Genomic DNA, 22,846 nt, shown 5'->3' with positions numbered 1-22,846 from the left:
AGCCTACATGACCGCGCGGCAGGGTCAGCAGAGTCTCACTGAGCCTAGCATGGCTCTCAGTTAAATACTGGTGAAAAGAAGTAAGATTATTTCCCTGTCACTTGTTTTGAAGCAGTGATTTTATTAAATTGTCACCCTCACAGCTGGCTGATCTGTTTGGACAATTATGATAAATACTAGCCAGAGCACTTTATGTAGTTTTGACCACTGTGACTATGAATAATGATCAAATTTTACCCACTAGCATTCTAACAACATCTGCTGACATTTGGATATATTGCCATTATCAGCGTAACATAAGTGTGCCATCTTAGCATGGGTAACGCACACACTAATCATAACAAGTTTCACGAATTCAAGTGACGCCAATAAGGTAAGAGCTGTGCATATTTTGGTTGTGTTGTTAAAACATAAGAACTGTACATTGAGAGTAAGACAATGATAAGTCTTTGTTTATCTCCTTTTCTTGTTTTTATGTTGTAGCGTTGCAATTCAGTGGATTTTAAATCCACAATCTGATGCGCTTCAAAACTTTAACACAGATTGTGATCAAGACTTAATTTCCTGCAGTGTGACTTGCAAAAACTTTGAAAACTGTCATTTACACATCACCAATTTATTTCAAAGATAAAACCACTGTAACAGTTAAACAGAAAAGTAAAAGATGATGTTCATAAAATAGAATGGCAATTACACCAACTTACCAGTAATGCAACAGCAACAATGACGCTCAGCTATATGAAACAGTAATTGAAAAGCATTACAGATTCATCTTATTGGTGGTTTTTGTATCTACAGTGTTCTATAATGAAAATGAATCAGTGTAATAGCTTGGCAGCATGATACAGTAGATCAATAAGCCCTGACAAGTCTCCATCTGCACATTTTCTCTCTCTACAGCCGCAGAGAAGATAAACTGAGGATCCCCAACGGCTGGTTGTGCCACCTAGCCCCTGAAATCATCCAGCAGCTCTCTCCAGAAACAGAAGAGGACAAGCTTCCTTTCTCCAAGCAGTCAGATGTCTTTGCTTTTGGGTGAGAGTCCTCTTGCCAGATGCCCCCTAGTTTGTTTGTCCAGACGGCATCCGAGCCTGGAGGATTATAGCAGACTGTTGACAAAGAGGGTTTACAAACTCCAAATATGTGTGTGAACTTAATAAATACTCTGCACCACATGAGGCAACTCTCATTAACACTTTTAAGATCTCATTATAGATAGAGCTTTTTTACTGCTGTACAAAGACTAGTGTACAAAGACATGTTTAATATAGTAATCTGATATAATAAATGAATTTTTTTTATGCTATTTCCAGTCTTTATACATCCATTTCATAAGCATTTACTGAAAATGGGATTAACAGTGTTAAAACCTAATTATGTAAAATTATGATTTTGGCATAGACTCCACTTGGCATTGCTCACCTGATTAATAAACACTTAATCTACGTGATTTGACTGAAATACTGAGTGATTGGATCTATATTTATGATAAAGATGGGCTAGGGTAATGCACAAATAAGCAATAGCAGCTGAAAGACAGCAGAACACTGGGAAAACGAATTGAAGTATAAAATGCACACTGATTAGCGACTGGTGCATCCGTGTGTGTTAAAATCTTATTTGAGCAAATAATGCGAACCAAGAGGGGGTTGCCTTTGCAAATGTGCAAAAGTGATTGAATAATTGCAGGTTGAATAATTGCAATAGTGATGGTGAGAAACGAAAGGAGTCGTCTAAGCAGGAGGACTGAATAGAAGTTTGTGACTGAAGGTGTGCTCAGACGCATGATGTATTTTTCCATGCGCTCCTTTTGGTCGAAAACATCTCACTGATTTTTTCCATTATTACATACAGATTTCCTGTCTGAGTGTCACTCTGATTTCTCAAGCCAAGGTGTCCTCCAGCTCCTCCTCTGAAGCCCAATTTTAAATTCATCCTAACTTGATTAAAAAAGCCCCCCTGGCTCCTGTTCTTTCTCCAGTGACATTACTGCTTCATTTGAGGGGGTGGACCCTGCTCTGTTGACTCCTAACACAATTGCTTTCTCAGATGGTTCCCCATATGGAGGTCTCATCACTATATTATTCTAAAGGGAAGAAGAGTGCAACACTGGTGCACCATGTCCAGCTGCTCTGTTAGCATTTGTGTTACCTAGAGGTGACCCTCGTGGCTTTTTTGCATATTCATCACCAATCAGCCATCATCTTTTCCCCCTTACTCCTGGCAAAGAGCTATTTTTATTCTACTCAAACTCGACACGCAGGAGAAGAATGAAAACACCTTATTTGCACAGGGAAGGTAGTGAATGCTAATTTTCCATGAGTAGTAATTAAAAATGTACTGTTTTTTTTAGCTTAATTGTTTTTCAAAAATTTAAACTGACAAAAAGTCATCCACAAAATCATGCTTTTGCACATACCACGATCCAATTATGCATCATCTACAGCTGCTTATTCAACTGCAAAAATAAAGTTTGTCAGTTTATAGTTGTCCTTACTCTTGCCTGGATAAGAATCCTCCATAGGTGTTTTTCGAAGACGCTGTTATTCTTATGACCAGATAGTTTAAAACACTGATCTACTTTGCTTCTTTGTCTTCTCAGCACCATCTGGTACGAATTACACGCACGTGAATGGCCTTACAAGAGTCAACCAGCAGAGGTGATCATATGGCAGATCGGCAGTGGGATGAAACCCAATCTTGCACAAACTGGCATGGGGAAGGAGATATTAGTAAGAGCTTCTTTTTTTTCTTTTTAACTTTTCACTATTCATGAATCACCTTTTCCTTCAAAATTAGCTACTTTATAATTTTCGTGTTTAAGCACTCATTGAAAGATTACCTTGCCTGATAAAGACAGGAAGGTCATTTTCACACATGCGGTACATCATCTGTCAGAGCTTTATGTAAAAGTGTAGATGTCTTTACTCCTCTGGCTCCCAGTTGCAAAGTTTATGCAATGCGTGATTGATCCCATGAGAGCAAGTAGCTGTCTAGTGTAATTGTCTCCCCATGAAGCACCCCTGCCTTAGCCAAATTGACTATTTTCAGAGAATGCATTTGGTGTGAAAATTCTCCTGCTGTGTGCTATTGTAAACCAAAATGTTTAAATTAGTAAAAAGATTAAGTAGTGTGAAAATTTTCAAAACATTCTTTGAATTTAATTATTACGTTTTTGTCACTTTTTCTGTTGTTGTTAAGTAAATGAAGCAGATTAAGTAAACTCCAAGTATAACTTCATTTTACTGTACCATTTCTGCTATCTGTCTGCTAGTCCGCACTTGTCTCTTAATAATAGATTTTCCTGAGTAGATGTTCTGTTATAATGGAGCAAAGTATGTTTACAGTTCATTTGCATAATTGTGTTTTTTAGTTCTTCCTGTTAGACTAGTGATGCTGTGGTAGCATGAATGAAGTGAGCTGTTGGGTTAATTACGGTCCCCATGTTAGCACAGTCACTAATGTACAGAGTGATACCCTGCTCAGTGCTAAAATGAAGACCTGTGAAGTGAACCTTAAACTGCTGTGCTGATGCTTGTCAAGCATGAGTCATCACTTACCATTAAAGTTTCATGCCAGTCAAAGGACTAATACATCTTTTTAAATATTTTATTAGGAAGTTAATTAGTTAACATTACTTTTGTCTACCTAAAGCAGTGAAATTGTAATATTACATTGTTTTAGTGTAAAAAACTAAATAGATAAAAAAGAAAAAGAAAGAAAATAAAGACACACACATATGTGTGTATCTGTATATATTTGTATGTGTATATATTTATATGTGTACATATATATATATATTATATCTGCCATTGAGGTTAAATTTTTATTGACTTGAGTATATTAATGTTGACTTCCATGACATTCTGACTCCCAGCTTAGCATGTATGGACACTTTGTTAGAAATGTTAATGCAGCTGCTAGCCCCTTTCCATGATTAGGGATATCCATTCAGTATTCCGATGTGAGGGAAATCTAAACTTGTCATAACATTGCCTCAGGAGGTAGGTGAGGTGGCAGATACTTTAATCACATGGACTTTAAATCAGAGTTTTTCATCCCAACTGGGATGACTTATTCTTTTTTCCCCCTCTTTTTTGAATTTTATTTTACTTTTGCTTTTTCTGATGCTATTTTGTTAGGTTTTAGTCAATAAATTAAGACTCAGGTCTTTCCCAGCATATATAAAGCATATGTTAAAAGGCACATTTCTCCCATCTGCAAAATGTGGGAGAAATGTTATATGTTGGGCTCGAAAAGAGCTTATGACTTTGTAAATACTTAAATTAAACGGTAATTAAATACTACATGTAGCATAAACACTTGACTTTCAAGTTCATCAACTTGAAAAATTAAAGGCAATCATTTGCTTTAACTTGTCTGAGTTCAGTCATCTTATTTGGGTTTACAGTAATGTGAGAAAGGCGACCGGAGACAGTGTCCTGATTCTCCTCACTTTGTAATGAGTTTATGTGTAGAAACAGCTCAAGCAATCGCAGGTTGGATTCATCTGAAGTAGATTTTCACATGACACCAACAAAAGGTATTTGAAGAATGCTTTTAATTGAAATTGAAAAATCTCTGTAAAGATGACAGTGTGCTAATATTTTAAGGGTGTCAAGTCAGATTTCACAGTCAGGTTGGAAACACTGTCCTTTGTTTGAAGATATTTGGCTTTGTCTTTGCATTCGTCTTGGTAGTCCCTTATGTGGTTGTAAAGTTTGTCAAATGCCATTTGAACGAAAATATTTCTTTACAGATTGCACACTTAGGTTGTGTAGCCCAGCTTAAGGAACAAATTTCAATCTTCTTGGTTTAGCTCATATGCCAGCCAGCCTTGTTTGCATGTATGAAATGTAAGTCAAAACCATTGCTGGGTCTGCTTGTGTTACAGTTCACTATAAGATAATCAGGCCAAATTACACCAACTAGCTTCATGAAGTTTTTAGACAACCTGGACACACCTGTTTCTTTCATCACATAAGCACCTGAAAAAGATCAAATAATTCGTTTTTTTTTCTGTGTCTTTGCTTTCCAGGATATTCTGCTCCTCTGTTGGGCATACAAGCCAGAGGAGCGACCCAGCTTCTCCAAGCTGGTAGATTTACTGGAAAAGTTGCCAAAAAGGAACCGCCGCCTTTCCCACCCAGGGCACTTCTGGAAGTCAGCTGAGTATGTCAAATAAGTTAGGGACATAAAACGGCAAACAATCAGCAAGTATAAAAAAGCAGCCGCCATAACTCCACATAAATAACCCACCTCCTTAAAGAATGCACTGAATCCAAAAGCCAGCCCAGTGATGAAAACTGCCCATGCTGTGTGTATTTTCATGGAATGTTGGCATGTGTGTGTACAGATACGTTGACTGTCCAGTTTCTCAAAGCAGTCGGGACTCATATTTTCTTTGGTTTGATTCACACCATACTGGATATATTTCCTTTATCTTTTTGTCTTTTACTATTGACTTGTTCCCGTCATTATATTTATTTCTTGGCTGTATCTTGCTTGTAATTTCAAACAGATCACGTCATCCTGGACTTAAAAAAAAAGTTTTGAACAAATGTTGTTTTTTGTGTTTATTTTCCATGTTTTATTCTCGTTTGGTTCGAATGAGTGTAAACGTTGAACATCACATATTGTATATATTCATAACATTATGTTGCCATTCCTTATGTCTGTCAAATGTGTAGACCATTTTGTCAGCGTTACCTCATTGTCTCATGTGTGGATGTCCAGGTTTCATCTTTGTCTCAAATGTTTTGTCTAACTGAAAATGCCCTTTTATTTACACCGTACCATTTGAATGTGAAGAAGCCAGCATCCCTGTTTGTGTGGGGATGTGTTGGCCCAGTTCTTTGATGGGAGACTGTTCTCTGATCAGCCTGTGCTTTGAATATTGCCTGTGAACATAAGCTAGATGTTTGAACAATAACAGCCTTTGGGAAAAAAAAGAAAAAGAAAAAAAAAAGCCACCGGTCAGACCAGGAATCCCCTACTTGACGATGTTCTGTGAAATTGCTGACACTTGAAATGTAGTTTTCGTCAGCTGAACTAATTACCTTTCGGTAGTGCTGTCACTGAGCCCCCCCCCCCCAAAAAACCATTCCCCAGTTCCCATAAATCACTGTATACTATTTTTCTTTAAATAGATAATGGCAGATAACAGTATAATATAGATCCAAAGCTTGTTACAGTGTAGTCGGTACAGTAATTTTAAGTTATTTTAAAGTTGTAGACCCTAATCACAAAGTTTTACAAGTTACACATTAGTTTACTCAATATGTGTATCCAATGGAAAAGATTTAAAAAGCTTAAAATCCCCATCTCTGCACTGAAGTGACTGTTGGACATAGATTGAGAAAAATGTGGCTTCTGAATAGCAAAATAAAATTTAAAAAAGGTTACAAAGTTTCTTAAAAGCAGTGTTGGAGTCACTTTGAAACTGAACGCTTCAAATAAATTCTTCCTAATCTTAAATATTTATTGAAATCCCTCCCTCTGCACTGTTCTCGGATGGCAGGTTTTAAGATCTACTCTTCCAAGCTGAATAAATAATCTTGTAATCAGCTGTGTGTTCAAAATGAATTTTACAGGCAGCTTGACTGCATTCATATCTGAGAAAGAGATGCATACAAATGATACATTCTTGTAAGATGTAGGTAATTAAAGCAGGACTTTGCAACTGTTGTTGAGGAGTTACGAGATAATGCTAAAGCTACTTCTTCCAGTATTGCATAAATTGGTAAATCTGCTTTTTGCTAATGTCAGCCACCGTAAGTTATGGTTGCACCACTCTGCATTACTAAAAAAATTATCATTTGTAAGATTTTAGTTAATTCTCATCTGGTATACAGAGTCAGTGTGATTTTTCTTAGCTACCTGCTCCTTATGAATATAACAGAAATATGGCATTCCTTGTGAATGCAAGCAGATAAAATGTAATGTTCCTCTCTGATGGTTACTTAAAAATCGTTGTTTGCCCTTAGATGTTGTTTTTAAATATACCTGCCATCAGATGCTATAAAAGTTCTAAAGGATAAGAAAAACTGGAGCAGTAGAAAATGAATATATGTCTTTATTTGCTGTGATAATTGGCAAGATTTGATAGTGTTAACTTCTTTGCCAGGTTTATTGTTTAATTAGACACAACAGCTTTTCCATCTGTGTCTACAATGATGGCTTTGAATGGGTTATTTTTGACAACAACACTGGTATAAAGCTGACTGTGGAGCACATTTAAAAATAATCTGAAACTTGCAATCATGTAACTTAAATCTGGCTGAATTTTCCCTTTAACATATCAGGAAAAAAATAAATAAAACATATCAGGATGCTGAAGACCACCCCTGGCCATTTTTCTACTTCATACTGTATATCAAAATATATTTTAAATGTATGTTATAGAGAACTAGCTAAGTCATATCACCATGAAATTGGAAGCTGTGGCATAATTTGAGCTGTACACTGCTTGATTCTGTCTAGCCACGTTGAATAGATGGAGACAATCCAGTCATGTTAAATAGCCATTTTCACCTCATTATATACACATCTGCCAGTGTTGGAAAATGCATACAAACAATCTGCTGCTGTTTTTGGGAGTCTGTCTATTTTGGAATTGCTCAGATTCAAATATTGTAAGTGGATCATTTATATTTGTACTGTTTACAACTTTAAAGTGCATGAGATGGACTATCAAAGATAGATTCTTGTTAAGAAAAAAAAAATCCTTCAATACTATATATAAAAAGTATGTGAGCATTTTTCTGATGACCTGTTGTCCATTGAGCAGTTTGATCTCAAATTTTACATCAGGCTTTGCAAAACTTTTCAACAGCTTTGTTCGAGAGAATGATTGTTGCAGCATATTTATAGATTATATAAATGATTATACTAGAATTAAAATTTAAAAAGTTACGACCTGTGCACATGCTTAAGTTGACAACAAACCGACTGGACAACAATCAAAGATATAACATTAGTGCCAAGTGTACATAACAGATTGTAGACAATGTTTTATCGTCACTTGCCGTGATAATAATATTCCTTGTGAACTTTTTGAACTTTTTCTTTTGAATGTATAAATTGTGTTGTGTTTTTTGTTGCCTTTGTTATCTGTTCATTTTAATTTATTTCCTTCATTTTCCTTCTAATTGCATAAGCATTGATGCTGTGTTGTTTCTTTTCCTTGATTCCGTCCCTGTAATGTAGATGATAGCTCCAAAAAGCTTGTATTTAATGATGCCTTATGGTCCATGGCTTAGTGATGAGTAGATTTTGATCACAAGCTCTTTTATTTGCACTCATCCTTTAAAAAGTGTATGACAATAAAAAGATGTTTTCATTTTGGACGTTTTCTCTTTCTTTTATGACATCTTTTATCTTAGTCGACCCTTATCCATATTTTATGTTGGTTCAATTTTTTAACACATCTTCACAAACAAATGCACTTCCTAAAATTCAGTCTTATATAGTAAAAGTAAAATGTAGATTTCGATGATCTGCTCTCAATTTCTAATAAACTGTCATAATAAAATTGAAATATCTATTTTATATAATTTGCAGGCTTATAAGATGGCTGTTAGTCACATAGAACAGTAGCTTTAGTCAATGTGCTGTTTCTATGGTGGAAAAATAATACAGAGATGAAGATAAAATACCAATGAACCATCGCAACTCTTAACATCCTGTTTTTTATTGTAAGATGCTGTGCAGTGAGATAGTGCCAAAGCACGCAGCCACTCTGCAGGTGCTCACAAACTAAATGAATTCTCTAGTTGTTGAATATTCCCAGCTGTCCATCCTTTGGAAAAAAAATTAACTGAAGCAATCAGCAGCACACAATTGTAGTGAAAAGCAATTTAAAGTGATATTCTTTCAAGAAAATCTTGAAAGAATAGGCTAAAACCAACTTCACATCCACAACAGGATCTATTAAATGAGCCATTATTTTAAGAGGTTAAAGACATCAGTTGAAATCTACAGGTTTATTTCTACTTTTTCTACCAGTGAACTGTTTCCATGACACCCATAAACTAAGTTTAGCTGGGTTTGTCATGTGGAAATGCCTCAGCCTGCATGCAGTAAGATAACACAATTGATTGCCCTTTTTAGAAAATCAAAAATAAATGGGTAATTCATTAAAAGTCCTGGTTCGATCCCCCAGCTCTCTCTGTTTTGGTCATTGTGTCCTTGGGCAAGACACTTCAACTACTGCCTACTGGTGTTGGCCAGAGGGGCTGATGGCGCGATACGGCAGCCTCGCGTCTGTCAGTCTGCCCCAGGGCAGCCTTGGCTACAGCTGTGGTTTGCCTGCACCAGTGAGTGAATGAATAGTGGAATTGTAAAGCGCTATATAAATGCAATCCATTATTAAATAATGTACAACCCCAACTCTAAATGAGCTCAGATAAGTAAAAATAAAAGGAAACTGCAGTGATTTGCAAATTTCATAAACTCCAATTTAAATTTCATGGCAGCAGCACATCTCAAAAAAGCTGGGATGTTTACCATCCCCTAACAGCCGTAAACATCTGTGAACTGAGCAGACTAATTGTTGGAATTTTGGGTGAGGAATGCTGTCCTATATGTCTTAGGATTCAACCTATTCAGCAGTCCTAGGTCTTTTTTTGTATTTGTGTTTCATAATGCACCAAATGTTTTCAGTTAGTGAAATGTGTGGACAGCAGGCAGGCACTAACACACACTAATACTATCAGAGACGCAGACTTTTGAACTGAGTGCTGATAATAAGTCAGATGATCCCTCTCCTCTGCAGTCCAGACGATGCAGTGTCTATGCTTACCAAAACTAATTTCAAATTTGGATTTGTCTGACTACAGAACAATTTTCCTCTTAGGTGTGGTCCATTTTAAACAAGCATATATGGCCCAGAGAAGACACCAGTGTTGCTGGATGATGTTCACATATGGCTTCTTCTGTGCATGATGAAGCTTAACATTTACAGGTGCCATGTCGAACTGTGTTCACAAACAGGGTTTTCTGGAAGTGTTCCTGAGCCCATGCAATGGTTTTCATGACAGGCTTATGCCTGTTTTTAATGCAGTGCCACTGAGGAACTGAAACTCAAGAGCATCTGGTATTAATTTGTCCCTTATCCCATGTACACATAGATTTATCCCGATTCTCAGAATCTTTCGGTGACATTATGTACTGTAGGTTATGATTTACAGTCATTGCAAGTTTATGTTGAGGAACAGTTTTCTGAAATTGTTCCAGAATTTGTGATGCAGTTTGGGGTTGTTGTTTTGTTTTTTTTTGTTTGTTTGTTTGTTTTTTCTTCTTTGCAGAGAGGTGAACTTCTGCCTGTTTTTACCTCTGAGAAACTTTTCTTCTCGAAGATGGCACATCATTCTGTTGCCAATTAACCTTATTAGTTGCAAAATCTTGCTACAGCTGTTCCTTTTTTAGTACCACCTACCTTTCCAGTGCTTTGTTCTCCTATCCTGACTTTTTTGAGATGTAGGGTTGACATTAAATTTAAATTGAGCTAATATTTTTCTTAAATTGGTGCATTTTCTCAGCTGAAATATTTGATGTTTTCTATAATCTACTGTGAATGAAATATGAGGGTTTTTTTGGGAAAGGACAGTAGACTGTATCAGTTTGTACTTGTCTTGAAGTCTTTTGTCCCCTAAAATGAAAAGAAACCATTTATTTCAAAGGCTGTAGGAAGGCAATGATGAAAGATCCCCATGGGCACTAACATCTGACTTCAACAATACATGATGAAGATATCAAGATAATAATCATATAACAATGCGCGATGTGCAAAAATGGGGTCTTGATTTCGATGAACATTTATCTTAACTTTTCACAACTCTAAACTTATATACATAAGTATCTGTGATACTTTTTTGTGTACCTTGGTTAGAAGCTTATTCATAGCACATTTTAGACAAACATAAGGAAACCAAGGATATTGAATATATCAACTTTATATACATCAGAATTACTTTGAACATGTATCGTGGCATTCACGTCAGTGAAGCTGTTCCAATAGTACAAAAATTCTTTCATTTATTTCCAGTCTTTCGTGCACAAACTGGCATACTGATGATAGTGTGTGCATGTGTGTGCAAGTATCTGTGTCATACAGTGTCAGACCTGTGACTCACTGGTTGAATAGACAGAATGAGTTAGTGAGGGCATGGAGCAGAAAAATGAAATGATAGATAGGTGGACAACCAGCCCTCCTCCTCTACATCCAACATTAAAGTCCAGCCTCAGTCACCGAAGTGTAAAAAATCCACATCACCCAATCTCAGGAAGGCCTGAAGCCCACCAGAGCATGAATGTTTGGTTTCTGTCGACATTCTTAAAAGTGTTAAAACCCGATAAGGTTCAGTGCATTTCTTGTTATAGTATATACTGACATAAGAAGCAAAAATAAAAACAACAGGGATTCACAAGGTCATTAAATTAAATGTTCCTTTGCTGTGATTATTATGGATAATCCACTTGATGGCTATCATAATAAAATCCTAATTAAAAAAAGAAACAATAATAACACAGCTCCTTAAAAAACCTAAAGGAACAATGGATTTGCAGGCTTAACAGCTTTCTAAAGTGATACGCAAGTTCTTGCAAATACTAAGTTGTAATTCTTTCTGCGCTCAACGTTTCATAAATAAGATTTGAAAAAATTGAGGTTTGAAAAAGTTATTGTCAAGACTGTATAAAAGCAAGTGGATGCTTTTATATTAAAATAATAATTTTAATTTAATTCAATTAGGAAATTATTCATTATTATTGGAAAAGAAAATCACTTTCCTGTTATAAATGTCAAGTTATTTCATTTAAAATAAAATGTTTTTCTGATGTTTGCATTGGGTTGATACCTTTGATCATGTCTTCGTAATATTTTGTCCATCATCTTCATTTTTTATTTATTCCATTTTGAGATCGTTGTACTTTCAGAGCTAATCATAAGGAAAATATACTGTAAGAGCAACACGGCTGCAGGTAATAAAACTAAAAAATACTTTCCCTATACTGAATATTGATGGTCCTTATGGCAGCACAAAACAGGAACCATGCACTATAATAAAGGGAATGGAAAATTATACACTATATTCTCAGCAGAATTTCAATAAAGTTTAATTGCAGAGTGATTTAGAGGGTGTAACTAAAGATGTATTATGAGAATTGAATGTGTTTCAAAATGACACAAAAATCACTGCAAAGGTAGCTGCTCTTTTGGTGTATAAGCTAAAACAATTTTTCTCCCTAAATGATTGGCTATCATAGAAGGATGCAGAAAAACTGTGGTATGGGTTAATGCAGAAGAAATCCAAAGTTATGTGCAAAATGTGTTTATTTATATTTAGCCCCAAGAACAATTTCTCCATAACCTCAACCAACGTGCCATTCTTGGCTAAACATAGTCGCATATGGTATACGATCCACCCCAAACTCTTCCCATTCAATCATTAAAAATAGGGGTAAAAAAGTAAAAATATTGCCACTGAAATTGATCCAGCCACCAGTTGCATTGCACCTAAACGTGCAAACATAGTTGCGTCAAAGCCTATTTGTCATGTAATGTTCTTCTTGGCACTTCATTGGCTTAATGAGGCTAATTATGCCAACTCTGTGCTCACCTTTGCAAATATAATATAGGTCTACAAAAACACACAGCATAAATATTTCGAAAATAGCAAATTTAGATTAGCTCTGTCACACAGCCTCCAAGGACTGCAGGGCTCTCTTTATTCATTTAAAGACACCCACATGGTTTATTATGCTGGAGATGTATTTCATTAGATCAGGGGTTTGGAAGTCAAACAGAAAGAGAGAGCAGAAGAGCTACAAAGTGTGCCATACAATGGGGATGTCCTAAAGGTTTAGCTTGCCTGAGCCAAAAGTCGTGCCAGTTAGAAAATACTCATTAAGCTTTGAAGCTTAACCCCCCCCCCCCCCCAAGACAAAATAGACTGGCAACACCTGTGTGTAAGCACTAAATCCCATGCAAAAGTGGGACTCATTCCCCGTCAAATGAGGTGAAAATGTTAAATAATTGCAACCAGCAGGGTAGTCTGTGTGACATGTTTGGGGAAGAAGTTTTTGGTGGTCAAACTGTGGTAATTTCACATCATGCTCAAGAGCCTGAGAGTGGTTCACTGCCTGACATCCACTTGGCAAACCCACACTGGTTGAACTGTAGATCCCAAAAATAAATTTTACATAATCCAAAGGATGGAGGATGTGACCCTGTCTTCCCCTCCAGCAGGCCCTATGCTGGCCCATCTGGCTGATAATGTGTAACAACAGTGCTTCTCACAAAGATCCATTGTCACTTTCATGGACGCAAAGTTTGGATGTCTTATCTGCACAACATATAGAAATAACTGCTTTAAATCTGCTACAAGTCTGAAGGCACACCCTTCACATCTTGACAGTGCATCAAGATCTGAAGACTTACACCAATTCTGAAAAGTGCCAGTATGTGACAATTTGAAAGAGACTGTTTGGAATACAGTTCTAGGATGTGTTTAATTTGATTTCCATGTGTTCTGCATTGTTAGATGACAGCAGTTAGACATCTAACAGTGTGGACTCCTGTGGTGCTGTGTGTTAAGACGGAGAATTTAATCTTGTTTTTGTTTTCCTTCCCCTTCCTGCTCCAGGCTGTAATGGAGACATCGATGGGACAGTGTCTTTGTGTGAAGCTCGTCCTCAGCTCTGCTCACATCTGCTCCACCGCCTGCCTGCCTGCCACCCACCTACCCACCCTCTCTTGTCCCACCTTGCTTCCACAACTCTCACCTTTCCTGCTCCTTCTTCTTGCTCCAGCTCTTACACGTTCCCCCTCATGCCTGAATGGACCCTTTAGCGGTCAGTATTGGCCCACTTTCCCAGAGTGGGTGACAAAACACACCGCAGACTTTCAAACAGAGAGGCCTTTCTCCGCTCTATGCCTGAAGCCCTTCCCTAAAACACCCTGTGTCTTTCTGTTGAACACTTTCAACAATCCATACACCACCATTCATGCTACGTTGCAACTCATTTTCAGCTGCAAGTATGTTCTCCAATATCATGACTGTGCAACATATCCTTCTTAGCTTTTTAAGCTTTGCTCTTGGGGGACATTTTCACGGCAGCTCGCTACAAAATTGTTAACTGCAACATTTCATTTTGCAAGTTGTTTTTTGTTGTTGTTGTTGTTGTTTGTTTTGTTTTGATATTTCTAACACTTTAAATTGATTTGTAAATCATTTTTGAAGGCCCTAACCCTACCCAAATTATGTATAATTTCCACTGCACCACTTGATTTTTCATTTTTTTTCTGGATTTCTGTGCTTGTAACCAGTAATAGCTAACAAACTTGGCCTCTAGAAATACCAATAACATGTTTCAAACTTGCCACAAAAAATGCATTTCTATGAAACATACTGAGAACGATGAAATAGAACATCTGCAGCGAATGAATAACTCAGATGTAGTATGACACAAAGCTTTAGTCAGTGTTTAAAGAAAAAAGATCGCTGTTTTGTTTTAATTTAAGGGCAAAATGTCTTAAAAAAACACTGTAAGGTCTGCTCTTATTTAACCACACATGCTGTCACTGCTAAAATACAGACGCAAATGCTTGCCTTTGGCATCACAACTGCAATATAAATTATAGAACAAAACCCACCATCAACCCCAGCCATACAGCACTTGCAGATTATGCCAGTACATACATGTTGCACTACTACAAAATGTAGTGCGTCATACACGTGACATTGCCTGTACGCAGGCTTCAAGAAAGGCAGTGATCATGTTTCATAAGTTCCCATATGTAAAATTTATAGAGGCTGGGTTGATGTGATTCTTAACATCAAACGTCTGAACATTCTGAACACAACTTGTGGTCACTAAGCAGCTGTATCTGTGCAGTTGGGAGGTCAAGTGCCTTTTTCAAGGACATCTCAGCAGCAGGGGTTAGCAAAGCAAAAAGGTGACTCTTTTTTTGTCACTCATATTATCCCAGTTGATTTTCGGCATTTCTATCTGAATCCAAATGTGAGAACTTTACTGTTTGTACAAACCAGAAATCATCACATCAGACAGTTTCTATTTCTCTTCTTGCACAGAGAAATTATAGATTGAAAGAAAGCTTTGCATTTCAAAATCTAATCCAAGATTTTCAAATTTACCAGGCAAGTTTGAACAAGTCACTGCTTTTGAAAGAAAAAATGGAGAAGTGCAGTGCTGGTGGAGGGAATCAAACCTTCCAATGAGAGCATCTCAGTTTAATTGATTCCATTACATGGTCTACTAACTTGGAAATCGACACACCCATTTGTCTGGAGTGACAAATTAATCTCTTCCAAGTGAGTGAAGAAGAATGGAATGAATTCCAAAAACTCCATACCCACGAGACGAATGTTAAAATACCTCTGCTGATATTCACATCCAGTGAAATGAATGCGAGTTTTTGCTTTTCTCTGAGAGATTTGCTTCTACAATATTAGAATCTGTGAGTGATGAGAAATGTTTTGTGTACATGCTATGTGAGCAAATTACAGAGACAAAAAATGTGCTATTTGGACGGAATATTTATATTTGTGTTTATGAAAGACAAGACAATATTTGAAACTTTCCCCACACATGCAGGTGTCTAATGACCTCACAGCTATGCAATGAAAGCAATGGACATAAATAATCATCAGTGACAGTTTTGTGTTTTGTATTTATTTAGCAGTCAGAGTCAACTTTTGTCTTTGAGTACACCTCGAACATTTACATAGAACTGATGGATGGTGTCACTTTTTTTCATAGTGCAGAAAATTGGAGTCATATCCTCAAAGGATGATGTTTTGCTAATTAAGATGGAGCTTTCAGTGACCTCCCTGTGCACTCTTTAGTGAGAACACTTAAAGCCACATCCACCATAAGCTTCACTACTAGAAACATATAAGTGTCTACAGAGGCTGCCTGCAGAATACTTTTAAGGATTGGCGCTGTACTGCTCAGTTCATGGCCACAACATAGCTAAATATGGCATCGTGCTCTATTGTTCCCTTTGCAAAGAATTCAAATGTAAACTTGTCCGTCCTTGGACAAAATGAATTAGAATTGTTCTGCCTGAAATTGCTTTGCAGTTGTTTGTTTGAATGGCTACTTTTATATGCACACAATAATGCCATTATTACCAATAATGTGAGCAAAGCATGAGCCTGATTAAGCCTTTGACGTGGTTTCATACTGTGACAGCACCCCCACCCCTCCCCAATTAATGAAATCTTTTTTGTGATTGATGTATTATGTTTGTGTGTGTGTGTGTGTGTGTGTGTGTGTGTGTGTGTGTGTGTGTGTGTGTGTGTGTGTGTGTGTTAAAGTGAAATGATGGCTGAACATAAAAGGGGAAAGTTTTTTTGTTGGTTTGGTTTGTTTTTTTTCTTTTCAGTATGCTCCACTAAAAAGCTTGAGGCAGTGGCAACCAAGAGACACAAACAAGCTCTTATGTTATGTGCATCCTGCCTGAAGCTGTACTGCCTTTTTACTGCCTTAGTTTTACACCTGGAACAGGATCGCTTAAAGAAATGACAACTTTTCTGTTCCATGTGTGTCCTGGCATTAAAGGATGTATATGGTGAGTCTATTTTTCTAGCAATCAAGAATTTCCAAGTAATAAAATACTTGTTAGTTCAAGTCTCACTTCCCTATCTTGTGGTAATAGTTTTATCTAATAATCCAAGATTTTTAAAAAGACCAATTTATATACTTTCCATTTTTCATGTAAAAATCTCCACCATGTCTTTGGTATTAATTTGAATTGTGAAGCGAACATCAGCCACACTAGTGAGAAGTCTGAAAGTCCTAGCTGGCGGAAGCTGATTTAGCACAGTGCTTTTCAGACAATGAAGTATTCTGCATCCTGTGTGAGTGTACACAATGTGGTCAGAGGACAACCACCATTAGACCTATTTCTCAGCAGTTCCTCTTAATCTTCCTACATGCACTTGGCTAATAGGGCACCGTGGAGATCAAACACTGTGGCAGGGCTTCAAAAAATGATTCACAGAAGAAGAAAGGCAGCACCAGACTGCAAAATGAGGTGTTCTCAGCTCCTCTGCATGCCTAATTGATCAATGAAATATTTTCAGGTGACCCAAAACACAGTGATCCATGTAAACCCACTTTCCATGACAAATACAGATGAGTACATGCAGTTGAGAAAATGAGAAGGTGATTATTTTCCTGCTGAGAACTGTTCATGGTTCACTGTCGAGAGCATCGAGGACAGACAAACAAGGCAGGGTCAGAGAGGTGGAACTCTGGATACATATGAGGCTGATGTGTAGGCTAAACATGTGAGAATGATGCAGCCTTGTAGTGTAATGAGGAATGCTGAGAAACACCATGAAAGTGTTTCAATCTGACTGTTATACCAGGGAGTGCATTGAAAGGGCTTCTTACAATACTTCTGTCATTTTTTTCCCAGAGTTTTGTTTGGAAAGATTTAAACTCAACTATCTGTCATCAAATGAGTCAAACTTGAGAATGTACAGGATGATGTCAAATACAAGCAGCTTTTCCAAAAGGAGAGAACATATTATCCTGAATTTACACAACAACCTCCTTTCTGATGACAACTGCTCATACTGCTGATTCAAATGTACTCTGAATCTGTCGTTAGCATTTGAGTGGATACTGTTTGTTGTATATGAGTATTATTTTTGTCCAGGCCTCATCTCACTGTAAAGCATATCTTTTTTGCTTCTTTTGTTGCCATTATTACCTTAAAATGCTTGGCTGCAACTGTCATAATGCAACACTTTGATGCCCCCCCCCCCTCCAGATTTCTGATTTTGATTATGAAAAAAAAAAAAGAAATCATACATTTTTTCATCATCAAAGTCACCGTCATGTTGTTTGTGGTCATCAGCGTTATCATCCTCATAACAACATCAGCAAAAACACATAATGTTGTCCTCATTCAAAAGAGCCTATCTATCATTCAAGCTTGTAATGGAACTTCATTTGTATAATTTGTACAGTAAAGTTTATAAAAGTTTTCTACCCTTTCAAAAATGATTTAGTTTCTGCTGTTCAACTGAATGTCAAAGAAAAAATACATTTGCAGGCCTTGATATAAAGTTTGTGTTTTTTGTGCAGCATTTGGGTTTGTTCTACTGTTCATAAGAGGAAAAAAAAAGTCAATAAAAAATTTAAGTGATAAGTTCATGCTGTTTGTGTGAAGTTTGCATCTGACATCTAAAAGTGTGAAATATGATGAAGCACCTGCCCTTAAGAATACCACTGAAGTCCACTGACTTTATTTATTCAAGTTTTTGTCTTGTTTGCTCTGCAAGAATAGATTGATGGAAAAGAGAGAAAAAAAAAAGAGCAAACAGTATGACTCACGTTAGGCCCCAAGACATCATTAACGTTGCTATTAATGCAGCTTATGTTGCACTGACATTAGAGTTAGAAAGCTCATTTATTATTCTCTTGATATTGACCAAGGAAGGCCAACTGAACTTATTTGATGTTATTTTATTATAGCTCGTGGCAGTAATTTGAAGGATTACATTTACACACACACACACGCACGCGCGTGCGCGCGCACACACACACACACACACACACACACGCACACACACACACACACAGGGCAATTTACAAGCTGAGTTATTAATATTAGGTCTTGTTGAATTCGTTAATCATCTGTTGGATTTTTACAGCTACGAGGCTGCCTTTTAAAAGCTGTTGTCCACGTTCAGAAGTCCTGACGGTCTATTTGTTCTTCCATCACCTACAGGATACCCTTTCATTTATCGTAGGGATGCAAAGGGTTTATCTACAAAGTATTTACTTTATAACTTTGTTGCTGTGAGGCAACAGTAATGATAAAATCTATTAGCTTGTTAAAACCTCAGAACTCAATACATCCATACTAATTAGTTTAGTGCCATTTGAACTAGGTTTCAGTCTTTGGGGGCAGGTTGGGGGCAACTTTAATTTGTTGGTCAGTATTCAAACAGCTAAAAGAAAACATTAAAGCCCATTTTTTAAATGGATAGCGAACGTACATATGTTTTTACTAAATAGTTGATTAGAAGTGTGAGTGTACATAGATAAGAAATAAGGAGAATAAAGATGGATGTGGACAGAAATCATCATACAGGCTATTAAGACTGCGACAATTAATGTCTGTATCTGACCAAAGGTTCCCAATAAACCTTTTCATAAATTGCATTATTTTGGAGATTGACAAAAGGATGAAATGTTAGATTAAGTTCATGTTTTTTGCTTATTAATGCAAGTCAAATCTAATCTATGAAATGTGCTTTAAATAAGGTATTTAAAGATAGAAAAGCTTGCTTACCTTTAGAATAAAAGGTACATCTTGATTTTGTAATTGTGAATATGGTAAACACTGCATCTGCTTAATATTCATTATGATAATGTGAGCAAACTGGTACACACAGCCACTACCACTCACAGAGTTAATGACAGAAAGTGTGAGAAATATGAACAAAAAAAATAAGAAATATGCAAAATTACCATGAAAATATATGAACTGGACAAATGAATCCAGAACAGGCACAGCTTTTGTTCTGTTCCTCACAGCCAAATACACACAACATACATAAGTAGTCATTGGTATTTTGGCTTTTGTAACAATGTTAATCTTTGATAGGAGTCACATCCTTTTATCCCTATCTTCAGAGTTTAAATTCCAGCTTTTTATTTAATTTTTTAAAAATTTTTTTTTTTTTTACAGATTTCAGTTTGATCACAGCTCTGGTATATGGGTCATGTTTCCCCTCAGTTTAAAAAAAACGGACCCTGAATTGAATGCAGTGATCACACTTAAGGGAATGGCACAAATTGTTTGTCAGCTTGAGGTGAGCTTTTACTCAGGAGCCTCTACATTGGATATGATCAGTAATTTCAGACTTCAAAGAGGAAAAGAAAGTCACTGGACATAAAAGAAAAATTGAAACTACCTCCATGCCTTTATGCATGCCCAGCCTAATATTACCATAGGTAAACACCCGTTCTCTCTCAGACCACCAAAAACTGATGGTTTAGTTGATTTGATATGAAAAAAATTATACATTATGATGCTTTTATCATTATAACCTTTCATCTGTTCTTTATTGCAAAATAGAAATAAAGAAACAAAGAGTTATGCATAAGACTCTAAGGTGCACTTTCACATGTCAGTCATTGCTGTAAGAAAGTGGATGTTTAAACAAAAAGTAACACAAAATTGAAGTCCCTTGTTGAGAAGAGCTGCATGAATATTGCACTGCTGTTCACCTCCCTTAAAATTCGAATTGTCATTTGAATGACCTAATTATGTCAACTTAAGGGCAAAGTTCTTAGTCCTGACCCAATGGCTGACAAAAAAAACTGATGACCAGATGGTAAAAATAGACTTTACTCCTGACTCAGTTAAACAAAAGATGCTGCACACAGAAAGCATGAAAATACAACAAAACTCCAAAAAACTAAACTTTACACAGAAAGTAAAGAAATGTGTGTTTGGTCGTTTATTTCTTTGTTGTAACAATGCTTCATGGCAATAAGTCTTATACCACTAGAGAGACTGTTTATTACCCTTTAAATTCTCTCTCATTTACAATTAAAATGCACCTGTAGTATAAGCAGCACAGTGGACTATCTGGGTTGCACCCATGAAAACTTGCCAAATGTTCTCTGACAGTAAATAAACAACTAATCCTGCTGAATGATTGGAATCTGAAGAAAGAAGACATATTGGCAACTTAAAAATGTATTCATAACAAATAGGGGCCTGTGGAAGAATCATGCACAGCCACAACAGCCTGGCACCTCCTCCACATGCTGGTCTCCAACTTGGTCTCACATTGCTGTGGGATGGCATTCCATTCTTTAACCAGTGTTTGTTGCAAGTAAGCCAAAGTGGTTGTCTTGGTTACTTTGGTACAAACAGCATACCTGGTTCCAGTGAACATGTTGCTGACATCAGAGTAAACAGACCTGATAGTGAAGGGCAGTCATGGCAGCCAAAACAGAAGCCTAGTTCAAATGGCACTAAACTTTGAGACTGGAGATTGGCTGCGTGCAGTGTGTTCTTCTTTCACCCCAACCAGTTGCAGCAGATAGCCCCGCCTCTCCCTGAGCCTGGTTCTGCTGGAGGTTTCTTCCTGTTAAAAGGCAGTTTTTCCTTCCCACTGTCACCAAAGTGCTTGCTCATAGGGGATCATATGATTGTTGGGTTTTTCCTGTATGTATTATTGTAGGGTCTACCTTACAACATAAAGCGCCTTGAGGTGACTGTTGTTGTGATTTGTTTACCTTCTGTGAGAACTAGTGCTGAAGTGTCTACACTGTGTTTGGCTGGATAAGTACTGGACTGTACACTATTGGGAAGCAATATAGGGAATCTGGTTCGACATGCCTCTTTGCAGTTGTCTGAATGGGAAGCAGAGCTTTCAGACCTCTTTACTATGGAACCAGCTCCAAGTTTGGATTTTGGAGACAAACACTCTCTCTCATTTTAAGATTTGGCTTAAAGCTTTCCTTCTTGATAAAGCTCTCTGGATCAGGTAACATTTAACCATCGCTTTGTTATGCTGCAAAAGGCTTATGCTGTTGTGGCAGCTTCTCATGATTCAGTGAGCGTTTTACTCATCTCTTTTCACTCTATCAGAGAGTGAAAAGAGATGAGTTTACTGCATTTAATCATAAGTAAATCAATTATTAAACTCTCTAGTTTGTTTTTTGTCTGCCCCCCTGTGAGTCTGGTTCTGCTGGAAGTTTCTTCCTGTAAAAAAGGCAGTTATTAGTTCCCACTGTCACCAAGTGCTTGCTTCAAGGATATTGTATAGTTGTTGGAGTTTCTTTATAATATTGCATGGTCTTTATCGTACTGTATAAAGCTTCTTGAAGTAACTGTTGTTCTGAATTCCCGGTATATAAATGAAATTGAACTGATTATATTTATCCTTCTCCTAAGAGGTATCTTTTAGCTTTAAATCAGGTTCTACAGAGTTTAACTCTCTGTCTTGTGCTTTTTTTCTCTGTTTACCTTTGCGGTGCAAAATGTTTTGTTAGGGTTTGTGAGTTGAACAACATGCTTCTGATAGCTGATTAATGCCGCGTAAGTATGCTTAATTACATTTAAATGCAGTTATTGGATTTCACCTTGCATTCACCTCTTGTATATTAGTCCCTGATGGTTTGATTGTTGGATGGAAAAGTAGCAAGTCTCTAAAGTTGTGCGATCAACTCAGCAACCACAGAGTTGAAATCTGATACTGAAAAAAGAGATGAAATATACAGTGTGCAGCAGAATCTGATGATTTCAAACATGAAAAACATTGTTGAGCCATATAATGATGAGGATTGCAGTTGTTTAAAGTAGGTATGTTATTTATCCACTCAATTAATGAATAATATTTGATGACAAATGATGAACTGGAAAGAGAATACTGACCTATCTAAATCAAAGAGTTTCTCACATGACCCCATGGAGTTTTCTCCAAGAGGTTAGTCCCCACAGTCACCCATGTCAAAATGTCCATAACAAGGGACATTGGAGAAAAAAAATAAATAAAGATGAACTTTTGCGAGATCTCACACAACTTTTGCAAGATCCCGAGTTACTTTTGTGAGATCTCCCAAATGTAAAACTTTTGCGAGATCTCGGTACAAAATGAAGACTTTACAGCAGAAACACGTCTATGCGTCTATAGTCTTTTGGTCTCTGGTCTCTGTAGATGTAAGATGAAAACTGGAACTGTCTACACTGACAAGTCCAACCAAGTGGCTGGGATAGTGAACAGGAACATCTGTGCTGCATATGGACTAGAAGTCCATCCAAAACTGATAAAAGACACCACCA

The 22,846-nt window shown here is 37.0% G+C and overlaps 1 protein-coding gene across 3 annotated transcripts in view; it reads left to right on the top strand.

Annotated features, from left to right (window-relative positions):
• ksr2 (kinase suppressor of ras 2) overlaps positions 1–18,570 on the top strand; it is a 120,207-nt gene extending 101,637 nt beyond the window's left edge. For 2 of the 3 annotated variants that reach the window (XM_026187934.1, XM_026187932.1), the window contains 3 exons: positions 901–1,035; positions 2,603–2,732; positions 5,039–8,346. In XM_026187934.1, coding sequence (XP_026043719.1) covers positions 901–1,035; positions 2,603–2,732; positions 5,039–5,185 — 412 coding nt within the window. In that variant the 3' untranslated portion in view covers positions 5,186–8,346. Of the gene's footprint in view, positions 1–900; positions 1,036–2,602; positions 2,733–5,038; positions 8,347–13,646 lie in introns of those variants that run through there. The other variant, XM_026187933.1, reaches the window with a different exon arrangement.
• The last annotated feature ends 4,276 nt before the right edge of the window (positions 18,571–22,846 follow it).

The sequence above is a fragment of the Astatotilapia calliptera genome, chromosome 12 (genome assembly GCF_900246225.1).
Source record: "Astatotilapia calliptera chromosome 12, fAstCal1.2, whole genome shotgun sequence".
Taxonomy (NCBI): Eukaryota; Metazoa; Chordata; class Actinopteri; order Cichliformes; family Cichlidae; genus Astatotilapia; species Astatotilapia calliptera.
Note: the sequence above shows the minus strand (reverse complement) of the source record. Positions and strands in the feature narration are given on the sequence as shown.